Source organism: Portunus trituberculatus, chromosome 43 (assembly GCF_017591435.1).
Source record: "Portunus trituberculatus isolate SZX2019 chromosome 43, ASM1759143v1, whole genome shotgun sequence".
Taxonomy (NCBI): Eukaryota; Metazoa; Arthropoda; class Malacostraca; order Decapoda; family Portunidae; genus Portunus; species Portunus trituberculatus.
The window spans coordinates 25,506,690-25,524,896 of NC_059297.1; the positions used below are offsets into that span (position 1 = coordinate 25,506,690).

Here is an 18,207-nt window from a genome sequence, read left to right on the forward strand (position 1 = left end):
AGAGAGAGAGAGAGAGAGAGAGAGAGAGAGAGAGAGAGAGAGACTACTGTTGAAAGTAAAAATAGAGTACTGGCACCAACACACTACACCAGTCTGTATACATTCTCTCTCTCTCTCTCTCTCTCTCTGGTGGGAGCTTAATCTTATATTTTTACGAGAGAGAGAGAGAGAGAGAGAGAGAGAGAGAGAGAGAGAGAGAGAGAGAGACTCCACGTGGTTAAAGATAAGAACCAAGGACCATTAGAGGCGTTAACACACGACCTGATAGAGAGAGAGAGAGAGAGAGAGAGAGAGAGAGAGAGAGAGAGAGAGAGAGAGAGAGAGAGAGAGAGAGAGAGAGAGAGAGAGAAATAGCTTATCTCTTCCTAGTTTTTCCCTTTTATCATGATGTTACGAGAGAGAGAGAGAGAGAGAGAGAGAGAGAGAGAGAGAGAGAGAGAGAGAGAGAGAGAGAGAGTAGGGAAGTAAGGAGGGAAAGAGGGAGCAAAGGAGCAAGAGGGGAGGAAAGGAGGGGGAGATAAGGTAAGGGGAAGGAAGGGCGTGGTGAAATTTGAACCGTGCATGTTTGAGGGCACGAACATAACTTAGAGAGAGAGAGAGAGAGAGAGAGAGAGAGAGAGAGAGAGAGAGAGAGATTTTCATTTAAATTTGGTTCAGTTTTGTTTTTATCATTAGATTTTTTTAGAATCTATTATTGGAAGAATAGAAGTCTCTCTCTCTCTCTCTCTCTCTCTCTCTCTCTCTCTCTCTCTGACAGGCGGCTGACACTTTCAACTCGACGTGCTGATAGCTACCTCTCTCACTTTTTTATATTCTCTCTCTCTCTCTCTCTCTCTCTCTGACCCTAACGTTCTTTTTTTTTTTTTCAGTTTCCTACTGTGTGTGTGTGTGTGTGTGTGTGTGTGTGTGTGTGTGTGTGTGTGTGTGTGAGTGAGAGAGAGAGAGAGAGAGAGAGAGAGAGAGAGAGAGAGAGAGAGAGAGAGAGAGAGAGAGAGAGAGAGAGAGTCAATCAACTCTGAGAAGAATGCTACTTGTCATCTAGAGCAGGGGTTCTCAAAGTGGGGTTCCGACCCCAGGGGTTCGCAAAATCATTTATGGGGGTCGCGAGAGAAGCAAGCCCATCCTTCCCATTAGTAATGGTAAGTTGTTCAGCCTTTAAAGACGGAGAGAGAGAGAGAGAGAGAGAGAGAGAGAGAGAGAGAGAGAGAGAGAGAGAGAGAGAGAGAGAGAGAGAGAGAGAGAGAGAGAGAGAGAGACATACGTGTGTAAGTACATACATATACATACATGCATACATACACATACATACATAGAAAGGGAAGCAGATACACGGAGACAACGAAATGCCTCATAGGGATTGACAGAAATTCGTTGTTGTTGTGGGAGTGGGTCGCCACTCTGTCGGAGTAATTTGTAGGGGATCGCAGCCAAAAAAGTTTGAGAACCACTGATCCAGAGCAATACTCACTCTCTTTCTCTCTCTCTCTCTCTCTCTCTCTCTCTCTCTCTCTCTCCGTGACTGTCATTCTGTGGCATGAAATTAATATGAAATGTGTTAGTGAAGAAACGTGTGTGTGTGTGTGTGTGTGTGTGTGTGTGTGTGTGTGTGTGTGTGTGTTCGCAGGTAGCGGATCGGTCATTACCACAGCTGGACCGGAAGTTTTCCCTCCCCACTCCCTCCCTCTTTCCCTCTTCATATCTCCCTCCTTCTCCTCCTCCTCCTCCTCCTCCTCCTCCTCCTCCTCCTCCTCCTCTCACTGGACCTTACCTTAGTGTCTTCGTCATGGAGGAGAAATGAAGGAAAAACACTGGAGAGAAGGAAAGAATGGAAGAAAATGGAAGAGGGAATGTGGAGGGAAGGGGATAAGATAATAATGGAAAAGTATGAGGAGAGAATGAATGAATGGAGGGAAGTAGAGAAGGAAAGAGAGAAAGAAGGAGAGAGAGATAGAGGATGGTAATAGAAGGAAAGAATGAATGAAGATAAGGAAGGAAAATTGGGAGAAAGAAAGAAGAGAGAGGGAACATAAGTGAGGAAGGAGTAAACAGAGGGAAAAAAGAACAAAAAAAAAAAAAAAAAGGAAGAAGAGGAAAAAGTAGGACGAAGAGAACATGAAAAATAATGAGAAAAAAGGAAAAGACAGGATGGGATAGAAGCAAGTGAAAGACAGAAAGGAAAAAACAAGAAGACGGAGGAGGATCCCATGAAGAAACTAACACTGCACTACCTGACGACAACTACATCACTCGTACACTTCCTCCTCCATGACCACTCCAGCAAATCAAGTAAATAACACGCAACTTCCTTGGAAACATAAGCTAAACTGCCTCATTTCCTCCCACCTTCCCTTCTCTCTCCCCTCCCTTACTCCCATATCCCAGTCATTGCCTAGACACCAAACTGTTCTTCACGGCCAGTTTCCGGAAGCGGCCCGTACACCTGACTCACACCTGACCACCATCGCCACCGCCACCGCCACTGCTGCTGCTTCAACTCTGATGGAAACTGATTCTGACGATCTTGGGAGCTACTTTGTTGACTGACGGGCACATTGAAAGTCAGATAAATAACACGTACACACACACAGGTAAAAAAGAAGTCAGGCAGGCAGATAGGCAGGTAGGCAGGCAGGCAAACACAACACATACATACATACATACACACACACACACACACACACACACACACACACACACACACACACACACACACACACACACACACCTGTCTCGCTAAGGGCGGTGGAGCGAGGCCATCCACCAGCCAGACATGTTTTGGCTCCACCGTGAATGGTATTGATCGCTGTTGTCATTGCCCACCAAGCCCATAATTGCTGATAAGGTTTACCCCACACAGAATTAATGCAAGTGATGATAACATGGCTTATATTACAGACGCACCAGCTGCACAACTCTAGCGGCCAAGGCGGCGCACAAAATTAAGGTCATCAATGTGATATTTTCATGATGTGTGTGCAGGTTTGGTCTCCTTGAGGCAGCACACACCCTGAACACGATATACCTCCAGCAGGCCTGCCTACCCGTGTGATGTGTGTGTGTTTTTGTTGAGGGGGGGGGGATTGTTCCGCCACATGTCCTGCCCCGCCACACCTCTGAAGAGATTAGCAAAGGCATTCATTGTAAAGGAAGAACACTGCCCTGTTAGTGACGCACAGAGGTTGCTTCTTTAAGCTGATTGTCGTAACGGTTTTTCAGAAAAGAAAGAAAAAAATAAAAATAAAAATAGGGTTGACCACCAGCCTTGCATAGGAACGGCAGTCATGGCTGCATACAAGGCGACCGACCATTCAGTGTTCCAGGAGTGTGAGGAACATAGCATGAGTGACTGGCTCGTTACTACTCTTGTGCAGCCACATTCCAGTGCGTTTGTGGGTTGTCGAGAATAATTCTCAAAGTCATTGGTGATGCTGCGCGCGTTACAGTTACATCTTCCTTCATATGACTCTGGCTGTGCTCGGCGCAGCCGTGACATTCATGCCGGCGTTCCTTAGCGCCAGCCAGCGACCCGCACTGGAGGAGCCGCGACCGTCGCCCACGAGCGCCGCCACTGGACCTCCGTCCAACCTGACACCGGGGCTGTGAGAACCAGGAAGTCAGAGGCGCGGACTCCATACAAATACTAAACATAAGTCTGGCGTCGCCTGGGGCGCTCGACACGGACCAGGTGTTGCCGTGTGAAGTGAGGCTCCCGCAGGAGTCACAGGTGTCTTCAGACTCAGCGAGCAGCCAGCTGGTCTGCGGTCATGCTGAGTTGAAGTCCTGCAGAGTGTCCTCGATGGTTAAGACGACTCTTGCTCGGTTTAGGAGCACAAGAGTACTAGACTCACCAAGTAATCAGCTCAGCCAGCTCAGACAGGATGCCAGACCCGTCCCTGCCCGACCTCAACACAAGGTTTCGACTGGAGAAATCAGCACGTCCCTAACCTCGCCCCACCCAGACCCACACCGGCCTTCCCTCCCTCAAGCTGGCGGCCGCCTCGCCCCCTTCACGTCCACCACAGATTCTCGATCCATGAAACATGACATCGCGCCACTCCCTGAACCTCGCCGCCCTCACGAGAATACGCTGCCGACCCGCAACATCTGACACTGCACCTAACTTGAAGCTCACTCGATGACTATCTCCAGGAAGTTTCACGTCAAGAAGCTGACGACCTTGGCAACGCGTCCACACGCCACGACCACCACCACCACCACCACCACGATCTCATGCCCGGAAAGGCTCAAAGATGAACGACCACCGCCAGGCAAGTGCACACCAAGACTCGCCTGTTGGGAGGCCGAGGGAGCGGCTCACCTCTGACACCGACAAATCAGTAACTCGATTATGAAAATATTCTCAGAAATTCTGACTCCATTCTATACTCGTGCGCCGCCAACAATACTGACGAGGGCCGCGGCGAACACGAAATATCAAGCAGCAGGAGAAGCAGTAGCAGCAGTAACAGTAGCAGCAGCAGCAGTAGTAGTAATAATAGTACTAGTAGTAGTAGTGCAAGAATAAAAAAAAAAAAACAGCAACAATAACAAAACCCGTAACTCCACCACCACCACCACCAACAACAAAAACCATAACCACAACAACAAACCATAACAAAAAACACAAGAAAAACAAAGCAACATCCTGATGGTAATAGCGCAAAAAAAAGCTTCCCAGGGTGAAAGAGCAGGACGTACAGAACACCTTTGGGATATTCAGACTGCTTTTGGTATTCTTTTCAAACAAGTTTATTAAATTCCAGTTCTCTCTCTCTCTCTCTCTCTCTCTCTCTCTCTCTCTCTCTCTCTCTCGTCGCCCGCGCTCCGCCCCGCCACTCAAAGGCCATCCCAGCCCCAAGACTGTCCCAGAAGCCGCTCAGTGATTGTGGCAACAAGAGGATAATCTCGCCCTGTTGACTGCAGTTTGGTTGTGATATGGTGTGATGGATCTCTCTCTCTCTCTCTCTCTCTCTCTCTCTCTCTCTCTCTGAATTTCGTTTTAAAGTTGTGTGAAAAGTCAAAATAATAAAACGTAAACAAACAACACAATGCACGACACGAAGTATACATGCAACATTTTCTTTGCAAACATATGTACATTTTTCTTTTATCCAGTGTGCTTTTGTGTAGCCAAATTGCTTTAGTGCTCTCTCTCTCTCTCTCTCTCGTCACGTACAGAAAAGGAAAGTGGAGAAACGGAGACTTTTCCTTCATTTCGTGTCGTGGTAAAAGAAAGCGAGACGTACACACACACACACACACACACACACACACACACACACACACACACACACACACACACACACACACACACGGTAGCTCAGTGGTTAGAGCACTGGCTTCACAAGTCAGAGGACCGGGGTTCGATTCCCCGGCCGGGTAGAGATATTTGGGTGTGTCACCTTTCACGTGTAGCCCCTGTTCACCTAGCAGTTAGTAGGTACGGGATGTAAATCGAGGAGTTGTGACCTTGTTGTCCCGATGTGTGGTGTGTGCCTGGTCTCAGGCCTATCCGAAGATCGGAAATAATGAGCTCTGAGCTCGTTCCGTAGGGTAACGTCTGGTTGTCTCGTCAGAGACTGCAGCAGATCAAACGGTGAAACACACACACAAACGGCTGCCGCTTTTTCTCCGCCTGACAACACCACGTCGTCGATACCTCTCCTCTACCACTGTGCTGACATGACCTCCTGTCCGGCCAAGATCCGACCCACCGCCGCCGCCTGCATCGCCTCGCCTCGCCATCTTCCATTCCTGCAGTATTTTCAGTCAGCCCAGCCAGCATCGTCGGCCGTGATCGCAGGTCATGAACCGGCACACCAAACCAGCGGCTCTATTTTCTGCCTCGGCACCTTTGAAAGTAGATACGATGGAGCGAGTCATGCACACCCCACGCCATCATGCATGCTGGCTGGGCGTCAGCAGGCAGCGCACGCCCCAAGAACCACTCAACCCGGCATGCACTCAGCCATTTCTGCCAGCAACAACAAGTGTTTTAACCAATCCGTTGGTGAAAAAAAAACCACCAAACGGAGAAGTCTGCCCAAAGAAACGCTTCAGCAAGCAGGCAGAGGATGGCAGCTCAACTCAGGTTCTGCTGCATCAGCCTCCTCCCCACACCACGACCCCGCTCACCTCAACATACCAGTAGCTGCTCGCCTCAGCACCACTGCCAATAACACCCCACCGTGGCGCCTGGATCGCCTCGCGGCAGCAGCAGCCCAGCACGCCAGACTGGCGGCGGAGGGAGTCCACGCCAGGGCAGCGGGACGTCATCGCAGGGAACAGTAAGGGTACATAACCTGAACCCTTAACAATATTTATTACTGTGATTTATAGCTCACACAGTGCGACTTAACCATAAAAATGATAAACTTCTCCTCCCTCCCTTGGGATGTTTACCCCCACCACGATGAATACGGAGAACACTTGTGCTGGCGTGCCGACACCTGGTGACCCACACAGCTGCCCTGCCTCACCAAGACGTGCTGACTCGCATGCAATGGAAGTGAAGCATGAGGAGCGAAGTTTTCAATTCCGGAACTGTTCATCATCGAGAAAATGTGAGAAAAGGAGCGTGACGAAGATCGATTGAAAGACAGGGACGTGATGGAGGGCGAGAACCAGTAAAGACGAGGGCCGAGAGAGACCAGAGGGACGTGATGGAGGCCACGCGTTACGCCCCAACCCACGTCTACCCAGCGAGCCTTGTCCCTCCGTGGGTCCCTTGCCTCTTGACCACCGCTAAGGTAAACACACGTTAAGGTGAGACGCCCCTTTCGGCTGACCCTCGCCTCTGCCTCTGCCCCTGCCCATGTCCCTGCCGCTGGGCCTCCATATGCACCTTGAGGCACAGAGCACAGCCTGTAAGCCGACACACACACACACACACACACACACACAGAATACATACCTACCATGTGAATAACATCATTAAGACTCAACGCAAACACACACACACACACACACACACACACACACACACACACACACCCTACAGACCCACACACATAGGACATGCACATATTCACACACACACACACACACACACACACACACACACACACACACACACACAAGGCGGCGTTCTGGGCACTAACAAGCCTCTCAGTCCCTTCACCAACACACAGACCACTGGGATAAGGAACAACCAACACAGCCTCGCCTTACCTACCCCCTTCCTTGCTCCCCAACTCACCCCCTTGCCTTCCCCGTGCCTCAGAACCTCCCACAATCCCCAATCGAGGAGGCGGCGTTGCTTGGGTATGCCCGCGGCGCCTCTAAGGGTGTGGGCAGGGTAGCAGCGTCGAGCTGGGGGCGGCGGTGGTGTCTTTGTAGTCAAGCTTCAGTTATCCACAGTTTAGGTAGAGACCGTCTCCTCTTTCTTGCCGTCTTTGACTTTCTTTCTCTCTTTCTTTTTTGGTGTTTTCTTGAGGTGTGTGTGTGTGTGTGTGTGTGTGTGTGTGTGTGTGTGTGTGTGTGTGTGTGTGTGTGTGCTGTCGTGTCGTCATGAGTCTATGTTTGTTAAAATAGCACAAAGCACACACACACACACACACAAACGAGAGAGAGAGAGAGAGAGAGAGAGAGAGAGAGAGAGAGAGAGAGAGAGAGAGAGAGAGAGAGAGAGAGAAAATGCCTAGTACACAGTAGTCTCACTTATGATGGACATTGAGTAAGCGTCCGTACCCGAAGCGTAACAAGCCAACACCATACTACAGAGGTGACTGCTGCTGCTGCTGCTGCTACCCGCCTGCCTCCCTGTATGGCCAAGCTGTCACACGCCACGCTGCCCTCACCCATCTTTCCCTCCCGCTGCATACCACTGATTTAGAAAGAGACTAACAGACCTAACCTAAACCAACCTAACATAACAGAAGCTACCCAGAATGCCACAGATTAACCTTAGGACTTAGGGACGTAATGGCGAATGAGACCAGTTTTCTATCTCTCTCTCTCTCCCTCTCTTACTCGTCACTGTCATGGGAATTATGGTGAAGCAGTGAGGTGATAGTGTGGTGTGTTGTGTGTGTTTTCATTGGCCACAGAGATGATTAGTTCAGTTCGCTGTGTTTGTTATCTCTATTAACGATGCAGAGTCTTGGTCAAAGTGTCACGAACGACATGCCATAATCCTTGGAAAATCACTGGCTATAACTTTTTTTTCTTCTATTTTTCTTGTCATCTTTTTCTTGTTTTATCAATCTTTTTCCCTTTGCATTTTTCTTCTTCTCACTTCTTCCTGCTGTCCCTTAAACCTTTCATTGCGCTTTTATTTCAAACTGTCCTTTTGATGTCTTCTCAACAATATTCCTCCATCACTTTTCTCTGCCTTTCCTTTCCTTTTTATATTTTATCTTGCTATCCCCTCAATAATTTCCCTCTATGTTTTTGTTCTCCTTTCCTCCTGCTGCTATCCCTCAACATGTCCTGTAATTCTTTCCTCCTCTGCTCTTAATTACTATTCCTTTTTGTACAACCAAGACAAGGCACCGAGAATGATAGAACAACAAAACTCAGTGCTCGAGGGACAGTCATTAGCATTAAACAGCCGGGAGGTAAAGTGATCCAGCCGGCCCAGCTCCGTTTAGCGCCAGTTGTTATAACCTTGGCATCGTTCCCATTTAAAAGTCTGACCTGCAGCGATCGAGTCTAGTAGGTACCACTGAGTACTTTCTTGTCCGCTACCACCGCCGCCTCCGCCTTCGGATTGATCGCACGTCCTGTTGTCTCTGCCCGACCCACTTAACGAGAGAGAGAGAGAGAGAGAGAGAGAGAGAGAGAGAGAGAGAGAGGGTTTGCTTACTGCCATGAATGAAAGCAGTATTAGCTGACTGACTTCCTCACTAACTGACTGACTGAATGACTGACTGACTGACTGATGAGTGTAGTAATTAAAGGCTTTGTTCTGTATGTGTGTGTGTGTGTGTGTGTGTGTGTGTGTGTGTGTGTGTGTGTGTGTGTGTGTGTGTGTGTGTGTGTGTGTGAGCGCGCGCGCGTGCGCTGCCGAGGAGAATAATAAGCAATGTATGAGAGAGAGAGAGAGAGAGAGAGAGAGAGAGAGAGAGAGAGAGAGAGAGAACTGTGGCTTAGGGATCACCCTGCTTTACATTACCTGCCTCCTCTCCCTCCTCCCGCCTCGACCCTTCCTCACTGCGTCCTCCTCTTCCTCCTCATCCTCCTCCTTACCCCTCCCCTCTCCCTATCCACTGCTGCAGAGGTCACGAGACAACACACATGACAACTCTACGATCAATACAGACACACACACACACACACACACACACACACACACACACACACACACACACACACACACACACACACACACACACACACACACCCTACATGGTTGTTTAAAATGAAATAGAAAAAAAAGGTTAATGGATCAAACATGACCTGAAGCAACTTTTTCACCTTTATTTATTTATTTATTTATCATCATATTTACAGGTTCACATTTTTTTTCCGTATCTTTCATTTCAAGGCAGTATTCCATCTTTCAAAGAGGACTATAGATTGGTACTTGGCGTCTATATACAAAGACCTACACTAAACACTGCCCGCCCTGCCACCCACCCATCCATCCACCTACCTAGCCTGTACCTATACCACGACCCCAGGAAGCTAAAAGGTTGTCTCTAGCTTCCTTGCCGCGCTCCTGAAGCATGGCAGTTTCTAGTTTAGTTGGGAGAAGTAGCTCTCTTTCGTAACCCCAGCCGGCACTACATGACCTCGTTGCTGCGGCGCCATAGCCAACTCAATCAATTTCCAGTGTTCCACCCTTCACTTGCCTCTCCTCCTCCCGCGACGAGGTGACCCGAGTTCATGATGGTGCCGATGGTGTTGTTCTTGTTGTTACTAGCTGTGGTGGTGGTGATGAGAGCGGTGGTGGTTTGTAGGCACCACACACACACACACACACACACACACACACACACACATACATAGTCTCGCCACACCTCACCACACCTCACCAAACACGACAACCACCTACTGTTACGTGTACACAAGCGTGCCAATACACCGCTCCACACCACACACCACGCTACGCCACGCCACGCCACACCACCACACACCACGCCATGCATGCTACAGTATACATCATGCACACGTCGCTACACCACACCGCGCCTCAACGTGCCCAGCCTCACCGCGCTGCATCGTCGCGTGCCACACTCCACGCCACACTACAGAACACGCTGCGCCATGCCACTCCACACGTGTCTCCATGCCACGCCACACGCCAGGCGCCGTACCGAACCCTCCTCTGAGATCGGGGTGGTGTCAGGGCTGGAGTTGGGCGGTGTGCGGGGTGGCGGGCGTGGGCGTCGGCACCACACCAACTCCCCGCCGCCCCACCGCCACTCGGCACGCCCTCGCCGCACCTGTGAACGCCTTGTAAGTTAGAACATGGTAAAGGAAATGCTTGTAGGAGTGGCAACGTGGTGGTGGTGGTGGTGGTGGCAGGGACGGCGATGAAATAATCTGTGATGTAGTGGTAAGAGTAGCAGGAGAAGGATGACAAGAACCCTGTAGTAGTAATTGGCGCTATAGTGGTAGTAATAATAAGAGTTGCACCTCGAATGTTCCACAGACCACAATACCTATTATCTGGGTGTAAGGTGTCACCCCATCAACCCAGGAAGACCGGCAGGGCGAGTATCACTTAACGAAGCCACAGAAATGCCTAATTCCCAGAAGGCGGCGGGAGTCAGGGAGGGCGGTGGCGGGCGAACCAGGTTAGCGCACCCTGGACCTGGACTTAGCTCTCGAGAACCTCTTGTGCTGCACGTTCAAGAAAGGGACTTGTATAAGAAGACTAACACGCGGAAAGAGAGAACAAACTGCAGTAATAGCATCAATGAAATCTGCGTATTCTGCCTTGTAACCTTGGAGCGTCATATTATATGAGAGAGCGAAGAGGAAAAAAAAAAATAATAAATAAAAAATAACGAGCGAGATTTGAGTACTCGACATTGCATAGTGAAGTGGTGACAACAAACGCCAGCCACGCCATGAAAGGAGTGAGTGACAGTTAATCCCTGCCTCGTGTACCGCCACTCCAGCAAGGCATTCCGTTAACTTGCGTAAACACGAGAAAGGGAATGACGAGACTAAACAAAAAAAAGAGGTAAACGAACTTCTAAAACTAAGGAAATAACACCCACCGAAATAACGTTTAAAAAGACAGAATTACATAAACACTGGTGCGGTAAACGCGAGTGTGGATGAGTGAAGTCAGCTGTCCAAGCGAATCGTAAAGACTAACACCCGGGACAGCCTTAAGAATAGCCCGGGAAAAATATGTGAACGCAAGGGAGGGAAGAGAGGGAGGGTTACAGAGTGAGGAAGAGGTGACGGTGACAGTGTGGCCCCAACAAACCAAGCCTCCTGCAGTAACCCTTGTTATTACTCCATCAACCAGGGTGACGTTTATGTAAGAAGAGAGAGAGAGAGAGAGAGAGAGAGAGAGCCGCCGCTATCTTGACCCGCAGCCTAAGGACTTCTCGATCTATCCACACCACCACCACCACCACCACACAACACACGCGTTGCCCCGAGGACACGCCAGGCTGTTTGTTACTAAGTGGGCAGTGAACAGCGAAACAATCATTGCTATGGTGGTGGTGGTAGTAGTAGTAGTAGTAGTAGTAGTAGTAGTAGTAGTAGTAGTAGTGGTGGTATAGTAGTAGTAGTAGTGGTGGTGTAGTAGTAGTAGTAGTAGTAGTAGTAGTAGTAGTAGTAGTAGAAGTTGTTTTTGTTATAGTGATGGTAGTAGTAGTAGTAGTAGTAGTAGTAGTAGTAGTAGTAGTAGTAGTAGTAGTAGTAGTAGCAGCAGCAGCAGCAGCAGCAGCAGCAGCAGCAGTAGTAGTAGTAGTAGTAGTAGTAGTAGTAGTAGTTATGGTTGTTGTTGTTGTTGTTATTGTTGTTGGCGATTTTTCAATAGGTTTGGGTATAATAGTAGTATAAGTAGCAGCAGCAGCAGTAGCAGTAGTAGTAGTAGTAGTAGTAGTAGTAGTAGTAGTAGTAGTAGTAGTAGTAGTAGCAGCAGCAGCATCACTAACAACAACAGCAACAACAACAGTAAGAGTAAACACCAACAGGAGCATCATCATCATCAGTAGTAATAGTAAAAGCAACCACCACCACCACCACCACCACCACCGACAACAACAACAGCAGGAACAACAACAGACTGTGGAAAAGTTTGTTTAATGGCGGTGGTTAAAAAGGCAAACTATCAACAGCTGTGGATCGAGTGAAGGCAGATGTGGAATTGTTGTTAATATACTTGTTGTTAGTGGTGGTAGTGATAGTGGTAGTGGTGGTAGTGATAGGCATGCAGTGTAACTTACTAGGCAAACAACACTAATTTATTAATAGTGGCGGTGGCAATGGTGGTGGTAGTGGCTTTGTGGTGGTTGCGGTAAGAGTCTTATTCAGTCGTACTAATGAAGATGGTGATGATGATGGTGGTGATGGTGAGGAGGGGGACGCCAAGACAGACCCGATGCCTCCACCACACGGCACACACCATCTGCCTATTGGTGACCGCAAAAGAGAGAGAGAGAGAGAGAGAGAGAGAGAGAGAGAGAGAGAGAGAGAGAGAGAGAGAGAGAGAGAGAGAGAGAGAGAAATGGGATGGGAAAGGAAGACTAAAAGTGAAGGGAAAAGAAGATAAGAGATAACGAAGTGATGCTGGATGGAAAGAGGAAGGGCGGAGAAAGGGACGAGTGTGATGAGAGAGAGAGAGAGAGAGAGAGAGAGAGAGAGAGAGAGAGAGAGAGAGAGAGAGATGGGGATGGGACGGAAAAGCAGATCAAGAGTGAAAGGAAAATGGAGAAAGGGATAAAGTGATACTGGGAGAGGAAAGAGATGGATAGGGAAGGTGAAAAATAATGGTAAAAAAGGGGAATTTTTAAGGAATGCGTGGTGTTAATAGTGATGGTGACAGTAATGGTAATAGCTACTGATTTGGTGTTGCATTAGTGGTAGTGAAATAACTGGCTGTGGTGGTGATAGTGGTGGTGATGGCGGTGATGTCGCAAATGTTGGTACGCAATGTGTTTTAATAATGGTGGTCGTGGTGAGTGATAATGGTTGAAATGGTGATGCTCTCATAATGGTGGTGCTTGAGATAATGGTAGTGATAGTGATGATGAAAGAAAGGAAGGCACTAGGAGAGATATAAGATTGATAGTAGTAGTAGTAGTAGTAGTAGTAGTAGTAGTAGTAGTAGTAGTGGTTGTGGTGATGGTGGTAGTGTTAATCTGCGCTGGGGTAAACAAAAACTGTGGTCGCATGTGATTAGGATGAAGGAGTAATGATGGTGGTGATGGTGGTGGTGATGGTGGTGGTGGTGGTGGTGGGGAAGGAGAAGGAGGGGAGGAGTAATAATCGAGGCCAGTAGTACGGTGACCGGGAGTGTGGTGACCCAACTCTCCTCTCTCTCTCTCTCTCTCTCTCTCTCTCTCTCTCTCTCTCTCATACTTGTAATATTCCCTTCTTTTCCTTGGGGTGATCAAATTCTCTCTCTCTCTCTCTCTCTCTCTCTCTCTCTCTCTCTCTCTCTCTCTCTCTCTCTCTCTCTCCGGTGAATATGTGTGTGTGTGTGTGTGTGTGTGTGTGTGTGTGTGTGTGTGTGTGTGTGTGTGGTCATTCCATGTCTACACTAACGGCACTTTGACCCCGCACATTGCACACAACTACACACGCACACACGCACTCATGCATCCATCCATCCATTCACAGTGGAAGAGAGAGAGAGAGAGAGAGAGAGAGAGAGAGAGAGAGAGAGGTGGTATATGAACGTTAAATCGTTTCAAATGAGTCACCCAATGGAAGCCTTATCAGTGATTACACGCTTATCTATGAAGAACGGAGCGCGCGCACACACACACACACACACACACACACACACACACACACACACACACACACACTGGAGGAAAGTTAGGGACAAGAATGAATGACGATGAATGGTGGAAAGAGAGGAGTGTGGAGTGAAAGGTGGTGGTGCTGGTGGTGGAGGAGGAGGAGGAGGAGGAGGAGAATGAACGAGTATAGCAAGGAAGGGAAGGGAATAGAAGGCAGAGGAGAAGGGAAGGGAAGGGAAGGGAAAGGAAGGAAAGGCAGAGGAAGATGGGAAAGGAATGCAGACGACGATGGGAAGGGAAGGAAGGGAAGGGAAGGGAAGGGAAGGCAGAGGACGATGGGGAGAGAAAGGAAGGGAAGAAAAGAAGGAATGGGAAGGGAGAAGGAGAAAAGGTAAAGGAGGAAGGGAAGGGAAGGAAGAGGAGGAAGGGAAGGGAAGGAAAGAGGGAGGAGAAGGGAAAGAAGGAAGAGAGAAGGAAGGGAGGTTTGGTGAGAGCACGAAACGAAGAAAATAGATATGAAATGTCCTTCTGTTCCTTCCCTCCTTCGCGCCTCCTCCCTCTCCTTCCTTCCTCTCCCCCTCCACACTATTACTAAAACTACTTTCACCTCTGTTAGTACACCGCCCCTCAACCACAGGCCCCTCTTGGACTGGAGAGAGAGAGAGAGAGAGAGAGAGAGAGAGAGAGAGAGAGAGAGAGCATGAATTTATAGCTTTCCTCTCTCTCTCTCTCTCTCACACACACACACACACAAGATTGGGTTTCGTTTTGCTTACTACCTTGTGTGTGTGTGTGTGTGTGTGTGTGTGTGTGTGTGTGTGTGTGTGTGTACGCTTCCCACCCTCTTTATCTTAACAGAGACACATCTTATCAGACACAATAATATGAATAGCTATGGGCCTGGAGACCCCCTCAAGTGAAACATACAGTGCAGGGTTTGACAGGGCAGAAAGAGCACCACCATTGCCCATCACCACAACCACCATCACCAGCACAACCCACACAGGAGAAATAAAGACGCAGATTTCAGACCTTTAGTGGCTTGAGAGAGAGAGAGAGAGAGAGAGAGAGAGAGAGAGAGAGAGAGAGAGAGAGAGAGAGAGAGAGAGAGACTAGAGGGCAGAAAGAACGACAGGAAAATGAAGGAAGGAGGGAAAAACGGAAGGAGAGAGAGAGAGAGAGAGAGAGAGAGAGAGAGAGAGAGAGAGAGAGAGAGAGAGAGAGAGATTAGAGGGCAGAAAGGCGGAAAAATGAATGAAGGTGGTAAGGAAGGAAAAACGGAAGTAAGAAAATACGAGAGAGAGAGAGAGAGAGAGACTCCAAGTATCAGGTGTGGCTACAGGAGGGAGTACAAGCTGTTTTGTATTCGTGTCCTGAGCTTCGCCGTTAAAATCAACTGGAGCAAACTGCACAATAAGTACACTCTCTTCATTCTGTCCCGCCGCAGCCGTCCCCGCCCCCGCCGCCGCAGTCGTTGGGGCAGACAGATGGCCACTCACTCACTAACTCACTCGCAATGTCTAAATTTGAACTTCTGACCCAGTTACCTTTTTTTTCTGTCCATGAAGTGTATCCACCATTCCCCAACCCTCACTTCCCCTCCTTTCTTCCTCTCACTCACTCGGGGCTACGCAGGAAAAGAAGAGGTGGTAGAGAAGGAAGGAGCTGGGCGTGGCATGGTCTGCTGTCACTGTGCTTGGTTTAACCGCTCCTGTCTCACCCCCTCCCCGTCCCCAGATGTGCCCATGAATGTTCCTGTCTCCCTGGTAGTCTCCTCAGCTCCCCCTGTTTCCCATCGGCATTTCCGTGAAGAGGGTAAAAACTAAGCAACGAAGTATTTCCCTCTGTGCTCGGGAACCGGTGGTGTTGTTTCTTGGTTCTGGAGCAGAGGGGGAAGGGGATAGGAGACGGAAATTATGCGGCTTCGTTCATCCGTAAGACGACCCAATGTGCATCTGATATACGAATCCGGTGACATGCCTTTTTTGTCTCATCCGAGGCGTCTTATATTCGTCCCCCACGCAGTCACCTGTGCTTTACTGCGTGTGTGTGTTCGTGTGTCCTTCAAAACAGTAGCATCTCCTTGCCACACAATCCCGAACCATTACATTTTATTCTACCCTGTCAATCAAATCTTCACCAAACACCTGTGTGTGTGTGTGTGTGTGTGTGTGTGTGTGTGTGTGTCCTGCTCATTCTCTAAGGACACACCTGCTAAGACTGTCTGGCATGCCAATGACTTACACACACACACACACATTTATGAAGACATTCGTACACTTCCCTCCCACACACCACTAAGCCGCGACCGTTCACACCTGCAGCAGGCCAGCAACACCCTCCACCCAGCACCCCTACACGATCCTTCAGCGATTTACACAATCACATCCTCTCTTCCCAGTACCTGCCAGTCACCGGCATTCCTCGCCTCTCCCCTCTCCCTCAGTACACTCCTACTCCCTCACCCCCCTTACCTCTAAAGTATACGAGCGTACTGTCAACCCTCCTTCCTCGCAACGTTCGTTCTTTTCCTTACGGTCAGTCAACCCTCATTGCTCTTACACCAGCTAAAACATATCTTGCTCTTATCTTTTAAATCTTCTCTTCACGTCCTTTCACTTCTCATAAAACAACAGATAATTTATTCGTATTTGTTACTTAACAAAATATATCCTCTACTTTTAAGTCATAATTATGCTGTGGCTTCTCTCTCTCTCTCTCTCTCTCTCTCTCTCTCTCTTTCTGTACTTTGCTCGTGCACCCTTCTCTTTTAAACATACATCCACATCCACCACTTCTTCCACAAAGGTATACCTTCGTGCTTCCCTCCTCCTTCCTTCCTGCTTCGATACTTACCCTGTTGGACTCGAGTGCTTCTGGAGAGTGTTCTTCCCGCTGCTTGAAACAGTTGGTACACTTGCTCTTGTTGAAGATGTTGGCCTGGAACTTGCGGCACTCTGCTCCCTTCAGCCCTGACATCGTGCAGCAAGGGACTCCGCTCAACACGTTACGGCCTCCGACTCGCCTCTAAACGATGCAAATGGGCACAGGCGTAAACGTGGTTGGAAGTGAGGTACTGCCTCGCTCACTGTTGCAGGGGGCGGTGACGGGGTTTCGAGGGGGAGTGTGTGAATTCGGAAAGACACACGTAACTACTCACGGGCTTCGGGAGGTCGATGAATAGAAGTTCCGCAGGTAAGACGCACAGGCGACGGCTGTTCGGTTGTTACCGAGTAGGATACACTCACAACATAAACACGCACGCACATACATACAGACAGACAGACAGACAGGCAGACAAGGTGACAGGCACTCAGATGAACGAATGACAGATTCACTCTTGACAGATGCCGCCCATTTTTCTCTCTGCATACAGAATGTTGACACTTTCTTTTCCTGCTTCACTTTTTCCCGTCAACGAAGTGTCACTTTGTGGACGGTGTGTGTCTTCACCATACTCCTTCAACGAACGCCTCGCCCTGGTCTGACAGTCCCTCTCCGGCACGCTGGGATGGGCGGCGACGCACACACAGGTGAGGTGCACAGGTGGAGGTACACTTGCCTCACCCCGCGGCGCTCCTCCCTCCCACCTCTCGGCTGCGGGAGACAGATTCCTCCACTATTCCTGCCCACCACCGCCCTCCGCCCCTCGCACACGCCCCCCGGCTCGCCTCATCTCGCGCAGTACACGCCAGGCATCACCAACACTCCACTTGAATGCACAGCTTCGTTTCGAGTCGTGGAATACTACACACCAAAGAGCGCGGTGCAGCGAGGCATCGACCTATACACTCACGTCCACTGCCTCGACACTAGTGAACCCTCGAGAGAGCGGCGGCTTCCCCGGGGCCACGTACAGCTGCCACACGCCGCCACTCACTGAGATGGCATCCGCATTTTCCACCTCCAATATGCTTGGCATTTAACCTTATTAATCACTTCAAACGCTCTGTTGTCAAGCTAGATGGGTGCTAAGTCACGAGAAGCCTAGTAAATAAACATTTTCATTCAGCATTCACAAATAAATGTGGGTTAATGAGAAAATCCTGAACTACCTCATCTTACCCAGGTGATTCCCAATATCCGCGTGCTAAACAAGTGCCGCTCACCGTCTGCACTTTACTTATCTCTATAGTATCCACGCTGCAGCATGGCGTCAACTGGCTGGTCCCGTTATCAGGAACTCTGTCCCTATGCCCTCGCCAGTGAGTGGAGTGTGCTCTTCGACTTTGTTTTGCGGGTGTGTCAAGTTTTGGGCAGGTGGTGTTCTTCCGCGCATCACCAAAATCTCTGGCCAGATGTAATGCAAAAAATGTTCTCCAAGGTT

The 18,207-nt window shown here is 49.2% G+C and overlaps 1 protein-coding gene across 1 annotated transcript in view; it reads right to left on the reverse strand.

Moving 5' to 3' along the window:
- LOC123518284 (golgin subfamily B member 1-like) overlaps positions 1–17,710 on the reverse strand; it is a 108,891-nt gene extending 91,181 nt beyond the window's left edge. The window contains 1 exon segment of the mRNA XM_045279015.1: positions 16,737–17,710. Coding sequence (XP_045134950.1) covers positions 16,737–16,859 — 123 coding nt within the window. The 5' untranslated portion in view covers positions 16,860–17,710.
- Between the last annotated feature and the right edge of the window lie 497 nt (positions 17,711–18,207).